Source organism: Chelmon rostratus, chromosome 2, assembly GCF_017976325.1.
Source record: "Chelmon rostratus isolate fCheRos1 chromosome 2, fCheRos1.pri, whole genome shotgun sequence".
Classification (NCBI taxonomy): Eukaryota; Metazoa; Chordata; class Actinopteri; order Chaetodontiformes; family Chaetodontidae; genus Chelmon; species Chelmon rostratus.
The window spans coordinates 15,045,855-15,064,149 of record NC_055659.1 but is presented as its reverse complement, the minus strand read 5'-3'; the positions used below and the strand labels follow the sequence as shown (position 1 = coordinate 15,064,149).

Below are 18,295 nucleotides of genomic sequence, written 5' to 3'. Positions count from 1 at the left end.
TTTTTGAGTTCTGGAGTGTTGAAATGTTGACATTTGAAGGCATCACTGTGGGCTTTCAGGCTTGGCATTAGGCCAGACCAGCTTTTGAGTTGGACCTGAGATCAGATTTTTTTTCACTAGTTCCAGATTTGACAGTGCCTTTCACAAATTCACCAAATGTACCAGATCCTTGCAAAAAACTGGCAATGGTCTGAAAAACAGTGTGAAAACACAATATTCTAGTCTATCTGAATAGACAACTGTGTGATACTAGGATAATGTGATAACATATCAAAATAATCTGTGAAATATGATGTGTTTAATCAGACAAATACTCAAATAGAATCACTTTTAATCATTTAATCTAGTTTAATGACAGTTAATGTTTAATGATAACATTGAATAGACATATTTTAAGTAAATATCTCTCCTCAAGATATATCTCCTGATACCAGGGCAGCAATACTTCATCGTAGCAAATTGTCGAGATTGCAGGTGGATGATGGCGGAGGCTGAGGTGCTTGTGTCAGACATAACTCTCCTTCCCTTGCTGCCTTTACTGCTTTACTGCCCTCCGTGGGAATGCTGAAAGCAGCACTAATGTATTCTTTCTTCAGGAGCTCGATTAACAGTCTTATCACGACAGGATTTGGAGGAGGGCATCGACACATTTACACCGGCTCATCATTTAATTCATGAAAAACATACCTCTTCATTTCATTTGGGCACACCTCTTGGAAGTCAATGAGTTTTAAAATGCATGAATTCCTGTAGCCCTAATGTCATCCTCCTTTCAACAGTTGCTGATGTGTAACTCGGATGGCATGAGATGCTGTTAAACAAATTAGATTGTTCAATATTGTTCAAATGCCTCAGGTGGCAAAGATCAATATAGGCTCTGTTCTGCAGATTGTTCATTTGTTACATGCTTTGAACACTGAGGTGCAATGTGTCGCCATAGCCTCCAAATCCAGTCTTAATTTTTCCTCCTAAGCCTTTGAAGATGCTTAGCCTAGTTTTTTTTTTTTTAATGTGCTGGCAGCCGGGCTGTTAGTATAGGGTCAGGAATCGGTATGCAGAACACAATACCATTTCCCTGAACAGATCCCACTCTGGGCAGTGCAGAGCTACAGAAGCACATTCAAAAATACACCATCATAAAGGCATATATGCTGAAGAAATGTGTGTGTACTGTGGTGTTATACTGATTTTTAACAATTATAGGTAGGTCAAAAGGGACAGATTTATTTTAAATTGATGCATTATAGACCTACATGTGAGTGAATAATGTGGAATTTGCATAAGAGAATTCAAATTTCCACTTCCGTTTGCATTCCAGCTGCTTTTTATACCTGTTCTTGGAGTCCTCTCTCTCTCTCTCACTCTCTTTCTCTCTCTCTGTCTCTCTCTCTCTCTCTCCTTGCATTTGCTGTTATAATGAATATATCAGCCTGTACTTATGTTGACTTTGAGCGCCTCCCCAGTAGGCAACCAGCAGCCATATACTGCCCTCTACTAAATGATAAAATCCTTACTAAAAAGGAGACACGGCAATCCAGTCAGCATGGCTCAAGGCTGCTGGGATTTGATGAAAGGTTTTCATGGATTGGCTGGGATTCAGAGACCATCTTTTTTTTTTTCTTTTACTCTTATCACTCGGGATTTACATTTTTTTTTGCAGTTATATCCAAATAGTAGAAAGAAAGCACTGGTCTATTTATGTCTCATGCAGAAGTAAGCCCCTGGAAATGACTAACAGACTGATCAGACTGGTACGGCCAGCGGCTGCACCAGTCGAGCACACTCCACTCCCTGATGGCTGCTTGGTTATTTAGCCGTGGTGGCACCAAGCATGACAAAACAACTATAAGAACATGTGTTTGGTGCCTACATTGCAAAGCAGATTTCTAATCCATAATTGCTTAACTATATAATATCAGTTAATAAAAAGATCTGAGAGCTCGGCTGCAGTTTAGATTTTATTTTTTAGCTTGAATAAAGCAGCTGTGGCAGAAATCAGTCATAGAGCTGCAGAAATAAAACAACCAGCACATGAAAGATATTCTGCACCTCACAAATCATCTACACACAGTCACTTTGGTATGCACACATTTTGCTGCAAGTACAACACATTCTGAACAGTGCATGCCATTTAACAGGTTCCTGTTAAACTTGTCAAAGGATTTATGACAATAGTTTCTAAGCCTGCATGCGTTCTGTAAGCAATGAAAGACAAGAGGAATAATCTCAAACAGTAACTCCAACATTACAGTGTTTTCAAAACTATTTTGTTGATGTTTTACAGAGGAAAATGTTTTTCCTTCATTTTAATTTTGGAGAATTTTAATTTTAATTTTTGATACAATGGTTGCTTCAGATCATGTCCCTGTTTAAATAGTCTGTTTTACAGTACTGGAAGGAGACATTACATTTCTTCAGAATTAATTTTACAGAAATTTAATTGTCAATACATTTGTATTATTGTTTGATGCATTGTTTTGAGTACTACTGCTACGCCCTCAATTCTGCATTAATCAGTGTTTCGCCACTAGAGGTCACTAGAGCTCCAAAACAAGCTGACAGATGTAAATCCATTTCCACGTCAACAGTTTGTTAGAGCTGTTGTTAGCCTACTTTAACATCCAGCTACTTTACATTATTTTAGTGTCCTGCTGTACGCCTAGTATGAACTCTTCTTTGAGCTCTGTTTTGGTCTCCGCCAAGGCTATGGTAACGTTATCCTCGTTTGTGACGTCAACAGACAATACGTACCTTACGTCTACTATCTGCCCAGAATCAAATGTTTTCGTGGGGCGAAACCAACATTTAAATCCAACGTTTCTATAAGGTGCGCCTTCACGCGCCCCTCCTCTTCTTCGCTGGAAATGTTGGGCTCAAACTTTGAACCAGGCAGACTGTGGGCATTTTTGATATCACAAATCTAATGCTACATCTTAAGACCTGCTCAACGTCTAACCTGCTGCTAACAGGTAGATGCAACGGTTTCATTTTCCCCCTAAGATTTGCGTTGGAAACATTATGTTACCGAATGACCGGCAAGTAACTTATGGAGCGACAGCGTTATAACTGCCGTTAGCTTCTTTGCAGCTCCAGTTCCTCATTGTCCACCGGCGAATGTTGGTTAGTTGCTAACTTTGCTTGCCGGTTAGTGGATTTATTAGCTTGTTTGTTGTTGGGCTAACCTCATGCCCACCCACACAGTTAGCTAAACCAGAACAAAACACTTAGCTAGCCGGAAGACGTTCAACAGCTGCGTAGAGCTGTAGATATACAGTATTTGTTTAATCTTTGTTTAATAATCTGTAAAATGTCTCTCATGTTTTCCCACTGTCTAAGGTGATGTATTTGTAATGTATTCCCAAGTCCAATTATATTTACTTTATTTTCAGACGTAACAAAGAAAAGTAGCAGATCATCACAAACCACCAAGGCATTCAGCATATTTCTTGAAAATTACAGAAACAATCAACTGATTATCAAAATAGAAGATTAGTTTTTTGTCAACTAATGGCTCCAGCTGTAGTACTGTTAACGGTGCTGAGAGATTCTCATGCTGAAATGTTTTAATCACTGATATTTATTCACATCACTGGGATCTCACTAACAAAAATTAGTCCTAATCTCAAGTGGCTGATTGAATTACCGAAGCCTCTGAGTCAAAATCAGGCATATACGCATCAGAATGAAACTTTACCCCCAACAGAGCATGAAAATGTGGCCTATGGCTCCCCCCAAACTGACAGACCACACGCATATCAGCTTTGCTTCTTACAGGCTTTGAAGGAGACCCCTCCTTTTCCTCTTTAATTTGTCTTGTCAGCAACTGTTAGTTGGGAAATGAGGCCTAAGTTCTTCCTGGTTTTAGCCTGTAGATGATATAATTGCGTAATGGAGCCTCTTCAGTGCACACGGGATTGGGAGAGGATGAAAGCATTTGCTATGCCTGCCCAGCCACCTCTGAGCTGAAAAGCAGTGGTGCTGAAATGCAGGGTGAAGCTTGACTGCACCAGCGTGGTTTGGGACCTGGACAATGTTTATTATAAGAAAAAAAAATTAAATAAAAAGGGCAAATTTGTCCTTGATAGAAATGTCCTAGCTCAACTTCACTACAAAAAAAATCTCCATATTTCCAAGTGCCTATGATTCCTTAAAATCCTATTTTGCTACTAAATTCTCTAATATGCTCATCAGCTAGTTGCTGACTTTGTCTTTCTGTTGTGGTATTCTGCATGTAGCATGCAGTGGGTTTATCAGATCAGCTGCCTGCCCTTGTGTGTTCTGATAACTTTGTGTAACAGTAAATTTCTCCATTGTGAGATTCATAAAGTCTTATCTATCTATCTATCTATCTATCTATCTATCTATCTATCGTTCTATCGTTCTATCGTTCTATCATTCTATCTAGTGACCCTTTCACATTACACGTAGTGACCCAATAGAAAATATTTTATAAGGGCAGTTTTATAGAAGATCTGAGGACAAAATAAACCAAATCTTCACACCAGACTTAAGAGACATTTCTCTTCGTTTTACTGTGAGTTAATTAAGATGTTACAAGTTGAGATGGGGATTTTTTTTGTTTTACCACGTACACTCATGAGCAGATTTCCTAATTAGCATGCCTTGGATGTCGCTACACTCAGACATGAGAGGCTTTTTCTCACACTGTGCACTTTTTTAACACATGCAAATAAAACACACAAACAGACACACACAGCAAGTCTATATATAGACCAGCTGCTTCGACTCCTCCAGGTCCCATCCAGCTCCAGTCTAACCCTGCCCGCCCAGCCTTTGTTCTTTACAAGAAACTGCCGTTGGCCGGGTGTGCTGTCTGTTGCTAATGTCCCAGCGTCCACCTGGGAGTCTGTCATCAGCTGTGCTGTTAACTACCCGCCTGCTTCTGCTCCAGCACCTTTAACCTGCTGTCAGCTTGGCTAAAACTGAGGCACTGTCACTTTCACTTAGCTGTAGAGCTCCTGTCAGCTTCAGTAATGTAGCCAGTATTATTTTATATGAGATTGCCTGTCCACCTATATCGTGCCTGTGGGTCATTGACAACAGTGACCTTTCAGTGTTTGTGGACCTGGTAAGATTGGGGTGCTGTGGGGCTCAGCAGGGGTGGATGTTAGTTCACACAGACACTGACCTCCAGCTTCTACCTCCGCCCACGGCCAGGACCATCTTTGCTTTTCACTGCTGCCAAGAGAGAGATGGCAGTAACAGAAGAAACTGGTCCCATCCCCCCTCCACATTACATGCTTCAGAGTCATTCTTCTCATGTTAGCCATTTTGCAGATGAGCTGCAATCTGCACATAGTCACAATGACCAATGTTATCTGCTGCTGCAGTGTTCACTGCTGAAGTTTTGCTGATGATTTTGCAGTCTTGAAAATTTGCTTTGGACGGATTTAGGTCTGTTGTGCTTTGTGGAAGGGGGAGGCACACAGACAAGACAGTAAAAATGCGGTGTCAGACACCAGCAGGCCAAGATGCTGGATTTCCAGGCATGGCAGTGATAGTTCTTTTGGGATTTCACGAGTCAGATGTCGCTGGCACCGCAGTCCAATAGTGCCCAGAGTGAGTAGTTTTGACAGGCAGCACAGAATTGCCAGCAGCAGGGGGAAAGGAGTTGTTGAAGCAGGAGAAGTTCAGGCAGGAATGCAATCAGTTACAAGCACAGTTATGGTTGTGGATGAATCTGGTTTTCTGTTATTGGACATGACAATGAAAAAAAAAACCTGCTTGTGAGACTTCTTACCACAGGATGCTCACTGCTGTTTAAGTGTCACTGTGTGGCAGAACAGTACTGAGTACTACTGCGCTGCAAGTGCAGACATTCTGCTGCAGCTGGTGGCAAAGTCTGATTATGTGCTCTACTAAACAGGAACTCTGGGTTATGTAGCAGGGTGGCTGTTCAGTGGCCAGCGCTGGTAACGCACTAGACCCCCTCTATTTAAGATGCCATCTGGCTGACATCATTTCATAATGTGCACATCAGTGAACAGAATTACAGAAATAATGGGAAAATTCATATCAGCAAAATATCTAGATTTAAGAAAGCAAAAATTCCAACATTGAAAATGATTTTGTAATGCTTGCCTGAGCAAAATGCCCATAATTCCTACAAGAGTACTGATTTGAAGTGTGTTTTTTCATTGTCAGGATCTTTCCTTCATCCACAACTTGTTACTTGATCCCAGTCCGAGTTGTGCAATGCCTCTTATTTGTGCCTCCCTCCCCTCCTGTTAAGGGCTGCACCGTGACTTCAGCTCATTGTCTCTTAAAGAGGATTGCTGGAAGGGGCAGAGAATCAATATAGTAAAGCCTGAAAGACAAGATCTGTTAATGTAATAGGAGTGGAATACCAGAAGGCAAAGAGAGGTCAACTCTGGCAAGCAGCAGGAGACTAGAGGAGTTCAGAGCACTGTATCACAAATAGATCCCATTGCTCAGTCAGAGAGATCACGCAACTGTGCGGAGATGACTCTCTTGTTAGTGGTGCGATCAGAATTTAAACATTTGCTTGCCTTGGAACTCGCACTGGTCTGCACCTCGCTGTGTGCATTCTCAAAGTTAGAAAGTGATAAAGTCTAAACAGAAAAAACAGTTTTTACTGCCCCAGTATTGTTGCAAACAAAAGTTCCAGTTCAAATAAAATTCTTTTGACACATTTTTATTCCAAATATTCACTTTGTCACTGTAAAAAGGAAAAATTGAAATATGTGCTTCATGAAAACTATGGCATCGTATTGTCCCCAGTTTTGAAATGCAGCACTTGCGTATAAAACTCAAGGATTTTGCAGTATAACAACACCTGGGTGGAACAAGTTCGGTTTAATTTTTCACCAAAGACTTTTACAACACGGCTATGTGGACCTGTTTGTGACTCCCAAGGTACAACTGTAATGCAGATCTGTCTCAATTAGGCTTCCATCCTCATATAGGACATGGTGGTGACTGCAGAGTTACAACATCACATTTGACAAGAATGAGCTGTTTTGGCTGAGAGAATATCTGAAGTGAAGCAGACAGTAAGAGAGAGACATCAACCCTCTCTTCTGTTTCTTTGCGTCAGCTAATATAAAACTCATTCATTATTGATATGAGAGAGCCATGAATCTCTGCTTTTCATTACTCTGGGGCGAAAACTGGGTTAACAGATGTCGGGCATCTTTGCCCTGGAGCTGGTACTGTCCTATGCAGGCAGTTTTCAAACATTTTGAAGAAATGGCATTATTAATGGACATACAGCTGCTATATCATGCTGTTTTCTAATAATACTGCTGTAATTTTTAATATGATAAAAAATGATTCCTATCGTGATAATTGCATTATTCTGTCTTGTTGACATAATGACATCATGCCGTTATGCAACAACAGCAACAAGTGGAGTGACGGCAGTAGTGTGGAAGTGGTTTGGTTACAAAAGATCAGAGGTGCAGTAAACCACGGTAATATGTAAGAAGTGCAAGAAGACAGTAACAACAAAAGGGAGCAATACAACAAACTTATACCACTTCAAGCTAAAGCACCCAGTTGAGTTGGAGGAGAGCCAAAAAATCAGCGAGGAGCACTCAGTAGCTATTGTGAGTTCTAAACCAAGCAGACAAAGTGCATTGGCTCAATCTTTGGCAAGGCAAACTGTTACGTTTACGATGACAAAAAAAACCATAACACTCATATTGTTGCAGTTGTATGTTCTTGTGTTGGAAAACAATATGTTTTTCAGTATTTTGTCATATCGTCAAGAATATCACTACCATTTTCGTAATCTACAGATGTGATCTTTATTTCTTACTGCCCCCCTCTCAGCTCGACCCTTTCGTGGAGTTGAATTTTCATTCTGCTGATTGAAATCAACAAGAAAAGGAAAAAATCCAAACACTCAATGTTTTCAAAAAGTCCTCTCCACAGACATGGTCCATTCACAGTGTCTATGGTGATTGCAGCATGGTTCCAGTGAGGGAGTGATGAATTTCCTTTTGATTTTGATCTATTCATGTGTGCTGCCGCACCATGCTGCTATGATTGCCGCCTGTTAGGACAAACTGGAGCTCTAATTTGCCTTTTTTGCCATTCGTCATCTGCCTGAGCTCCTTTGGCTTGCATGCCACATTTGCTTACTAATGTGGTCTAGCTTGGATATCTGTCATTTAAGTTCTGCTATACCTCACAGTTAGCCTTAAAGGGAAACTTTCATTTTACACATCATAAGTCTGTTTACAGGTCTTGGAGAGAATACTACTGTATACTGTGTGTGATTAAGTCTAAAGCCTTTTGTGGCTCCAGAGGGACCTGGGCAAACTCTGATAAACTTGTGATGTCACTTGAGGCTTACGTCCACAAAGAAAATAATGTACTGTATGTAGACATGTAGCGTTGGAAATAATTAAGCTTTTCAGACCTCTGTTACAAGCTTCTCATATCTGCTTGAGGCTTGTGGCTAGAAGCTACAATAACCACTACTAACATAGCACAACTGAATCTCAGACTGAACTGCTGGCAGCCGAGCATCCTGGGTAATATAGGCGCCAGGTTTTGTGAAGGAAGAAGAATACACAGAATAAGAACAATGACATGTGGTTCTGTTGAATTGAACCTTGAGGACTAACAAACATGTCAAATGCATTTTCTTCTCCATAAATCTTCTAGAAAGCCTATTTTTACACTATTTCTAATCATTAAGTGTTTAGATCTCTGTTTGCTAGCTTGCGTTTTGACTGTTCTCTGCCTGAGTAGGTCCATTGCGGCACCTCTTTGCATGTCACCACCATCAACACTTACTCAGTGGAGTAGCATGAAACTGAGAACAGGATGTGTATGGTACAGTACATGTGCACAATACCAGCAAAATGAGTACCTGTTCCTCAAAATCTTTCTCTATAGCACTACTAGCACTCAAAAACTTCACAGGATGCTTTTAAGTTCACGAATGAATGCAAAAAAGTGGCGTCAGTCCCTTTCTATATCTTGCAATAGAATTGGAGAACTGGGACTATCTTCTGTCTAGTGCTTTCGCTGTGCTTAGTAATTAGTCTGGAGTCTTTAAAACTATCGCAGGAAAAGGATGTCAGTCCATCCTTTCTACCAGTTAATTTCTGTGCATGTCACAAGGGGCTGGCTGGTATCTCAGCATGCAACTGGCTGAATGTTGAGGAAGTATATTCATTTAATATGTTGATTGCAAATGTATCATAATATGTTGTCAGTATGTAAATAACACACAATATGTGTCATGTGAAAGGATTTCTTGGATTTCTCATCTTGGTAAGATAGGTGATGCTGGGAGATGAAGTTGACCTTTGACACTGACCCCTCGTTGTGCCCAGTATCGCTGGGCTCTTAATGGGACCTCTTTGACCTGCTCCTCTCTTTTTATCAATAGTTGGACAACCTGGATGAGCAGGCTGCGCAGATCAGAAGAGAGCTGGATGGTCGTCTTCAGATGGCAGACCAGATTGCCAGGGTGAGTCAGGCTCTGCGGGGGACTCAGATTTTTTTTAATATGCTTTGTTATATAGTTAATATGTCACTAATATGGTGTAACTTGTGTAAACATCATAGTGGGAGCTTACACCCACAGTTGAAAAGATCTTGCTATTTCAAAGAATGTGTGTTTACAAATTTGACAATGCTTCTTTTACAACAAAATAGGAATCTGTCATCTGAAAGAGAGGCACACACTCATTTTTGAACCTTGAGATTGTTTTGTGAGACTTTTCTGTTTTGTCAACAGGGTGGCAAGTTCCCCAAATTTATGTCTAAAGAGATGGAGGCCATGTACATCGAGGAGCTCAAGTCCTCAGTGAATCAGCTGATGGCCAATCTGGAGAGCATGCCCGTGTCCAAGGGAGGGGAGTTCAAGCTCCAGAAGCTGAAACGGGGACACAACACCTCCATCATCGACATGGGCCAGGAGGACGAGAACACACTGTCCAAGTCTGATGTGGTCCTGTCCTTCACTTTGGAGGTACAACACATTAGGAATGAAGCTATATATGAATGTATGATGAAACACATATGAAAACCAGTATGAGGCTTTTGATATTTTTGACAGATGGAGCGACCTTTTTGCCTTTAGAGTATCTAAACTCAATGCAAAAGTACATTTGCCTAAACCTGTCTGAGCCGTCAACTGCTTGTCTGCTTGAGACTAAGTATAGAAACACACAGCAGACTGGTTCAGGGGGTTGAACAGACGCTATGTGAAGAACAGACTGACACACACACACACACAAACCCTTTTACCTGCTCCTTAATGGGGAAATGTGACTCATCTTGTTATCAGCTTGTCTGAGATGAGCTATCACCACTGAACAGAGAGCAATCTCACCTCATTCCTTATGATGCAGTGCTATTTCAGAATCAGGAAGTACGTAATGTGCAAAAGAATATTTTCTGTGTCTTCACACCAAACTCGGCACGCCTTGATGGAATTTGAATGCTAAATTTATGTGCACAATAGCAGCAATTAGCTATTTGTGTGAGGTGGTAATTCTGGAGTGCTTTGGTAAAGCCTCAGTTTTGACTTTCCAAGTGTTTGGCTGCAGCAGCTGCCAGAAATCCCCCAGCAACAAACCAGGACAATCTTCAGAGAATCTGGTTGGAATCAGCCGTAATATGTAACAAGTCCAACATGGCAACATTAGCATGATGATGATGTTCAGAGGTACTTACAAGTCCTGCATGATTTTTGTAGCCTGTAGTTAACAATCCTTTAAGAGAGTGAAAAAATCTTAGAAGGTTGTTTTAGTGTTGGAATTACTGCAGTTTCTTTTTGATCAGCTGTAAATAAATATTGATTATTTTGGATATTTAGAATCTCCTTTCAGGTTAGAATGACAGCGCTGATATGATGATAGATAAACAATCAGATAAAATATATTGGCACCGTGAAGACATCAGTGGATCTGTTGGATGCTTTCATTCAATATGGCTGCATTATCCTGACAGCACATATTCCTGCCTGCGGTTATGCCACAAGGAATTTACAGCTGCAATATAATAGTTACCCCTGTCATACAGTACAAGCAGTTTCAATGATAGAGAGTTGTACTTAAGAGAAACGATGGCTGTCATTTCATGGGCTTTTCTAGTTAAAATAAAAGTAGCTAAAATCGACATTTTAATAACACTTGTACAGGGCCCATTCAGGTCGGGCCGATTGCTTCACCTCCAGTGTTGCTGCTGGCAGCTTTCTAGAGAACCTGCACTTCTTTGGGTCCTGAGCAATACAATACAATTAAAAAAAACAAAAAAAAAACAGCTAGTATACACATGATTTGGTTGCAATAGCTCACAGGGACATTCAGTGACGTCAAGGCCCCATTCCTACATTTATTCAATAATGTTTCACTTGGAATGTTTTAGTTTAGCAAACTAAAATGGCAAACATACCAGACTTTTCTACAATGTAACATCTCCAGTCTCTGCTGTCTCTCTTTCTTCATCCGTTTTTGAATGTACTGTAGCGGGCGATGGAGAGCGAGCTCTGCCCAGCGGTGCAACAGTTAATAAGGGTCCCCTTCAGTTCACGGCACAGTGTGTACTTCTGATGGTAGTAATGCACTACTAATAAATATGTCCTGTAGGTCTCAAGAGCTCGCACTCTATACTGTACTTCCTTTGGCCCCCAGCAATACTACGTGTGAAGGAGATTGGATGAACAGTTGAGAAAATCAAAGAACATGCATGCGTGCATACATACATACATACAGGCAGAGACTTCTTCCTTTTTAGATAGACGAGGGCACTGGCTACAAGTGTAAATAGTGATTGTGGCTGGCACAGTGTGTCTAAAATAACTATCAAGCTAGAAGGATTTGCCGCCTGCGCAGCTGCTCTCGACTTTTCGCTCTATGACCTCTTTGAAGGGATGAATCACTCCTCGTCTCCAACAAATCACTGAGGTGTCTGTGCTTCCTAGGTGGTGATCATGGAAGTGCAGGGGTTGAAGTCTCTGGCTCCCAACAGGATTGTCTACTGCACCATGGAGGTGGAGGGAGGCGAAAAACTCCAGACCGACCAAGCAGAAGCATCCAAGCCAACGTAAGAGCCTGAGAGCACACATTCATGCACAGTTGTTTTTCACATTTATTTATGTGATTGTCAACTTTTGTCCACGCCATATTGTTAGGAGGATTCACTCACTACCAATGTTTCAACTTCAGTCTTTTCTTCGGACTAGAACAAAAACCTCTTGCAGAGGTTAAGGACATTAAACATGAATGTGCATGTATACACAAAGCAGCAAAATTCAATTACTCATTTTAGCTGTTTGTGTCTCATTTCGTACAAAAATGTCAAAATCAAATGCAGCAGCTATCTAATATTGATTGCTGATGTTTCCTATAGCGAAGCCAACAACTGTTTCAAGTATTATAAAAAAGATGTAAGTTTAGAGTCTAACTGAATCACGCTAGGAAAAACTTTTTTAAAAGTTCCCCTACTGACGATAATGGCCAGTTATACTTTGTGTTTGGCAGCCATGGCTAAACTCATTTTTTGAATCAAAATAGCAAAGTCAGAAAATAGAAAATGCCTTCAGTGCTGCTGTTCAGACTTCAGTGCTGTTCGTGTTGCAAATCTGACTTTTTTTTTTTTAACTTTATTGCCTTAATGCAAAAAGCAGGCAATTAACATCATAACAATAAGATAAAACAAAATTCATCTTGAGATTGGGCTTCATTCGTCATATAAAAATAACAATACAGGAAGAGCACACATTTCGTTATTTCAATACATATCTACAAAGACAACAGTTACATTACAAAAAAAATAAATAAATGACAAAAAACAAAATTTTGGTATGGGTGTCCTTACCAAGATAGTCAATAACTGGTGTCCATCTTCCTAGAAAAGTAGGTATTTTTAACTGTAGCTGGGCAGTCATAGAGTCCATTATGTAGACATGCCTTACTTTTTGTAGCACAAATCTGACTTTTAAAACATTATTAGCAGGTATTATTAGCAGCTCCACTTCAGCTTAGTATCCGTTATCAGGTATGAGGTATTCAGAGATATCTGAAGTAAGTGTAAACTAGCTTGGACTCAGATTAAAAAAAGTCTTTAGAAGGTCACATTTGATGCGTCTGTATTCTTTTGTTATGCGGACGAGAAACAAGCACAAATGTTTTGGCTGATGCTTTCCTCTGTGTGCAGTCAGGGCCGATTTGACCTTGAGTGTGTCAGGATGTATTTTAGACATTTTCTTACATACCCTGCATAATGTCATTGCACCCACAGTCTGTGATTCCACTACTGGCAGCAACGTCCAGGCGTGAGACAGAGAAGGCTTTTTAATCATCCATTTCATCCAAGGGGAAAATATGATTTAAGTCGTTTTAATTATCTTTCCAGTAACACTTTATATTAAGGTACACATTTCACCTTTACTATTTGGTTTTTAGCATGCCTATTAGTAGCATTTTGGCTCTTTATTAGTCATCATAAAGCGCTCATTAATGCCAATATGCTACTAATATGCATACTATTAACAACTAGTTAGTGGTGAATGTGTGTACCTAAATATAAAATGTAACCGTCTTTCCAGTGTTTCTACACTGTTCATTTTAAACTCATACTGTTGAGATTCTACCCCATACTTTTATTTATCTTTGGTGCTTCCTGTGAATTGCTTCAGATGCGCAGAGTAAAACCCACCTTCAAAATACAGAAAATACAGTAAACATATGTTTTCAGACTCTCCTGCATCTGAGTGGATTCAAGTGCTCTTGTTTCTGATGTATCATTCTCTCTTGAAGACACTTTGCTTGTGAGGCACTGCATTTGGAAAGAAATGGGACTGTGCAGTTGAGCAAAAACAATTATTTGGTCCGGAGCAGCAGAATCCGCTCTTGAAGTCAGAATACACCTTTACCTGAACCTGCACTTCATGAAATATAGGCTTAATGAACATTTGGTGTTTGTATGGTGATGATCCTTAACAGTAACCCCCCTAAACTAAAGCTGCTTGAGTCATTCGTGATTCACAGCTGAACTCAAAAACCTTTTTGACTGGATGATTGCTGACTCAGCCATTCAAGGTGTGAAAATTTATTGTGTAATCCCACAGTGTGTCAAGTATGTAATGAAACAACGCCGTTTGTAAATTTCCTTGTAAATTTCCTTCCTTCCTTTGACGGTCCCAATGGTTTGCATGTATCCTATACTTTTCCACCTCGCTTCTTGTTATGCTAGACCAGATTAATAACAATGGTGGTGTCCTTGTGAAGGCAAATATGTCTTCCAATAAATGTATCCACCTTTTTTCATCTGATTAAACACAGTGCAAGATACAAGAGCAAATGTCCATGAAACATTCATGCAAATATGAGCTATTTTAAGGCCCAAATGTCTTCCTCTGATCTCCTTAATTTAAGAGCCATTTTATGAAGAGAGTATGAGAGAGATGGAGGGACATGAATGAGAGATGGGATTAGAGGAGAACAAGGCGAGGGCTCTGTGTTTGTGTGTGTGTGTATGTGTGTGTGTGTGTGTGTCAGGGGGAGGGGACATATACACACAGAAATAACACATACTTGAACATACATGAAGTACATGTACTACTGGAGGTTATTTGCATTTGCTTATTGCTTGTATTCAGTAACTATTGTCATTTTACACTTTGATAAATTGATAAAGGCGTTTATATATTTAACGTTGCCACAGGAATGATTTTTTCTTATCGTCTCGTAATTCTGCTGTTTATTTTGTCGTTTGACCCACATGAGCACAGGCAGGGTTTCATATATTTTGCAGGAGAGCTGTCGGAGCACAGCACTGTCACATCCATTAATAGACCTTAGATTGATCCACAAGGTCACCTTCTTGCCAGCACAATGCTTCCCCCTGAAATCAACACAGCTCTCTCCTCACAGTCAGTCAGCAGCCTCTCTGCTCTACGCATGTTGGAGCTGCAGAATCTTTGTGTGCATTAAGTAGCAATTAAATATGAATGTTAGAAATGGTTACAAAGAAAACATCTTTCCCAGGCTGGAAATCAACACCATGTCCTGCACACCGCAATACAGAGGCAGCATAGCATGTTGGCAGCCCCGGATGGCAGCATTAAGTAACAAAAGCCTGTATGCATTGTGTAACATGATTACAGTAAACTATATTTTCCCTTTTTTTTTTTTTTTTTTTTTTTTTTGTTCCTTTAAATCCTTCAGGCTGGTGGAGGCGCAGCTGGTGATGAGGTTTAGTCATTATGAGTTAGGTTCGCATTTTCTTTAGTCTGTCTTAGAACAATACTCACATGCCCATATGTACATAGGAAGCACCGTTAGCAGCTGCAATTCTTCCTGCTGTGCATACTGGCCACACTCAGTGGAAGAGATTGGGCACACAATCAGTCCTATCTCTTCGCCAGTCCATCTAAAGCTTATATGAGGCTTCAACAGCATGAGTTACATCCCAAGCAGGTATCTTCCAAAGTTCTGGTCTTTTTAGGAAAAGCCTAAAGTCTCATTTTGGCCTTGGCTAAACTTCAGAAGTCTCTTTACACTGAATGAAGACTTTGGATGTTACATTAAAATCACTTGGATGTGGTTGTGTCAGTTAAAGTAACTGGAGACCCTTACCTGCCTCTCAGTGTGAATATTAGCTTGAATGTCTCCATGTAGCGGGGTGTGAAAAACTAAACTATAACTTTAATTTCTTTGTCTTTTAGTCTGTAATCTTTTTTGTATGTTGTTACACGTTATTATCAATTGTTCCATTTTATTTTCTTACTTTCTTTGAATGTTTTTATGCTTGAGCGCGTTGACTTACCTCAGTGTTTAAAGGATGCTATCCCAATGAATTGTCTTGCTTTGAGATATGCCTGTGATTAAAAAATATATATGTACAGTCGACAGCCGAAGTTAATTTTAGCCGGTCTGTAGCACCTCTCGGCTGCTCTCTGTTGCAGAGCCACAAAATCATTTTGGCTGATAAGACGGATGATTTGTCGTATAAAGATCTTTCCGAGTGCAGCTTTAAAGATGTCTGGTATATAAATAGCAGGAATGCATTTAGAACAAGTGACAGGGAGATGGAGTCTGTGTGTGTGTGTGTGTGTGTGTGTGTGTGTGTGTGTGTGTGTGTGTGCGTGTGCGTGTGTGTGTGTGTTTTTTATGTGGTTTTATCCTGTCTTTGACATCAGTGTGATTCTGCAGTATTTCTTCTTCTATAAAAGGCTTGAGGTCAGTCCCCCATCTTCTTTCTTCTGTAATAAAAAGATAAAGTGGGTGTGCGTGCTTGTGTGTGTACAAATAGTGTACGTTCTCCCCTCCCCCTGCTGAAGACGTAAAGTATCTCAAAAGAGAGATTTTATTTATTTGATTGCTGTATGATTTATCTGTTTGATGTTGTTTTTTCTATGTTCCTCTCAGCTGGAAAAATGCTGAGAGGGAGGTGAAATTTCTCCTTCAGACTTTAGCGTGTCTTTTATTGACAAGTAAAAAGCAATTCAGTGATTGCCGGAGATAAAGTCATTGTGCGGGAACACTGTGCTCTCATGCTGTCATGGTAGCTAACCTCTGGAGCGTCTTTTGTTGTGTCTTTCAGGTGGGGAACCCAAGGGGACTTCACCACCACACACCCTCTGCCTGCTGTCAAGGTGAAACTGTTTACGGAGAGCACAGGGGTGCTGGCACTGGAGGACAAAGAACTGGGCAGGGTAACACTTCTTGTTCTTATTTGAGAGAATTTGCAAGCACTGGAAGAGGGAACAACACATTTTGTCTGCGCTTGTGCTTCCTGCAAACACTTTCCTTTCACATTATGCTTGTGTTTGACCAGCACCCGATTGATTTATACTGCTGCTCGTAAGATAGCAGGCTGACAAAAACATTTTTTTAACAACAGATTCCTTCGAACATCATTTAAGTCTAGAGCTTCTCTGACTCAGATGTCAAGAAACATTGATCAGTTCTCCACCCTGCACTTTCCTGAGGTGTAAGGTTACTGTGATAGATGGTTAAGGAAGGCGGTGTTGCTGGTTTGCGTTCGGGCAGAGGCGCCTCAGACGTCCCTGTAGTGGCAGTGACCTTGGCTTGTGACAAGGCTCTTTGATCTCCCACTGCAGCAGCGTTGGCAGGAAGGCAGGCTTCCTCAAAGCTCTTTAACTCAGTAAAGAGAGATTAGGCCTCCTCTTCGGGGAGGCAGAGCAAAGCACTGTTCTGTTTCTCTACCCTGACTCACTTTGGTCTTTCACTTTCGAAAAAAAAAAAAGGCAAAACACAAACACACATAATCACCAGCCCTTGCAAACACACCGATTGGTGTTGCCAACTATTGCACAGGATGAGATCAAAGACTCACCTCCTGGATATAAACACAGATAATTTATGGAGTCTTCGCTGTCTTTTTTCAGGTTGTTCTCCACCCAACTCCTAACAGCCCCAAGCAGTCAGAACTCCATAAGATGACTGTGACCAAGGCATGCCCTGACCAAGATCTGAGGATCAAACTGGCCATACGTATGGACAAACCACAGAACATGAAACACTGCGGGTAAGAGACACTGTGCCAAGGAAGCCATCATTTTCCATGTCTTTCTTATAGAACTCAAGCCCTCTCAGCTCCTTGGCCTCATTTCTAGTCACGTACCATGGAAAAATACTGTGAAGTGCACTACTCCCCCTGGTGGATGCCAGTGTGTAGTTTATTTTTTTTTTAATGAGAAGGTGCCAAAAAAACTCGAAATATTGAAGTTAATGTTGATATTGATATATAATATTATATACATATATGTTATATTATTATCATTTATATAACCTTTTTCCTCTTGTCTAAACATTTTGGTTCAATGTGTCTCTTTTCTACAGCAAACCACATTTTTATATGATATGATGAACTCTGTGTAGTAGGCACCAATCAGTGGCTGTTTCTGTTATGACATGTGGACTGGGTTTTGTCTCTGTGTGTGTGAACATTGTTTTGACAGGTATCTGTGGGCTTTTGGGAAGAATGTTTGGAAGCGCTGGAAGAAGCGTTTCTTTGTCCTTGTGCAGGTGGGTCATCGTGAAAAAATAAAACAGCGTTCAGCCAAACTGAAACGGCAATGACCCTCTTAGCTGAGGTTGTTTCTGTGGAGGGTTTTAGTCCATTAGTGAGTTTAGAGTGAGTGAGTCACAATATTGAGCGCATCTCCAGGATAAAAGTAATATTTGTATGTAATGGTATTGTTTATAATACACCTATGTGCAGGAAAAGAGGAATTTGTTGAAAATGTGATGACTCTTCATTTTGTCATTAAAGTAACTTACTGTAAATTTCATTAATCAGAGACAGAATTCAATAACTG

The 18,295-nt window shown here is 40.5% G+C and overlaps 1 protein-coding gene across 7 annotated transcripts in view; it reads left to right on the top strand.

The window, feature by feature from the left end:
* The window catches only part of cadpsb (Ca2+-dependent activator protein for secretion b), a 65,851-nt gene that overhangs the window by 17,931 nt on the left and 29,625 nt on the right, over positions 1-18,295 (top strand). For all 7 annotated transcript variants that reach the window (XM_041944610.1, XM_041944593.1, XM_041944602.1 and 4 more), the window contains exons 4-9: positions 9,389-9,469; positions 9,740-9,973; positions 11,930-12,051; positions 16,555-16,666; positions 17,363-17,502; positions 17,936-18,002. In XM_041944610.1, the coding sequence (XP_041800544.1) occupies positions 9,389-9,469; positions 9,740-9,973; positions 11,930-12,051; positions 16,555-16,666; positions 17,363-17,502; positions 17,936-18,002 (756 nt within the window). The remainder of the gene's footprint in view (positions 1-9,388; positions 9,470-9,739; positions 9,974-11,929; positions 12,052-16,554; positions 16,667-17,362; positions 17,503-17,935; positions 18,003-18,295) is intronic.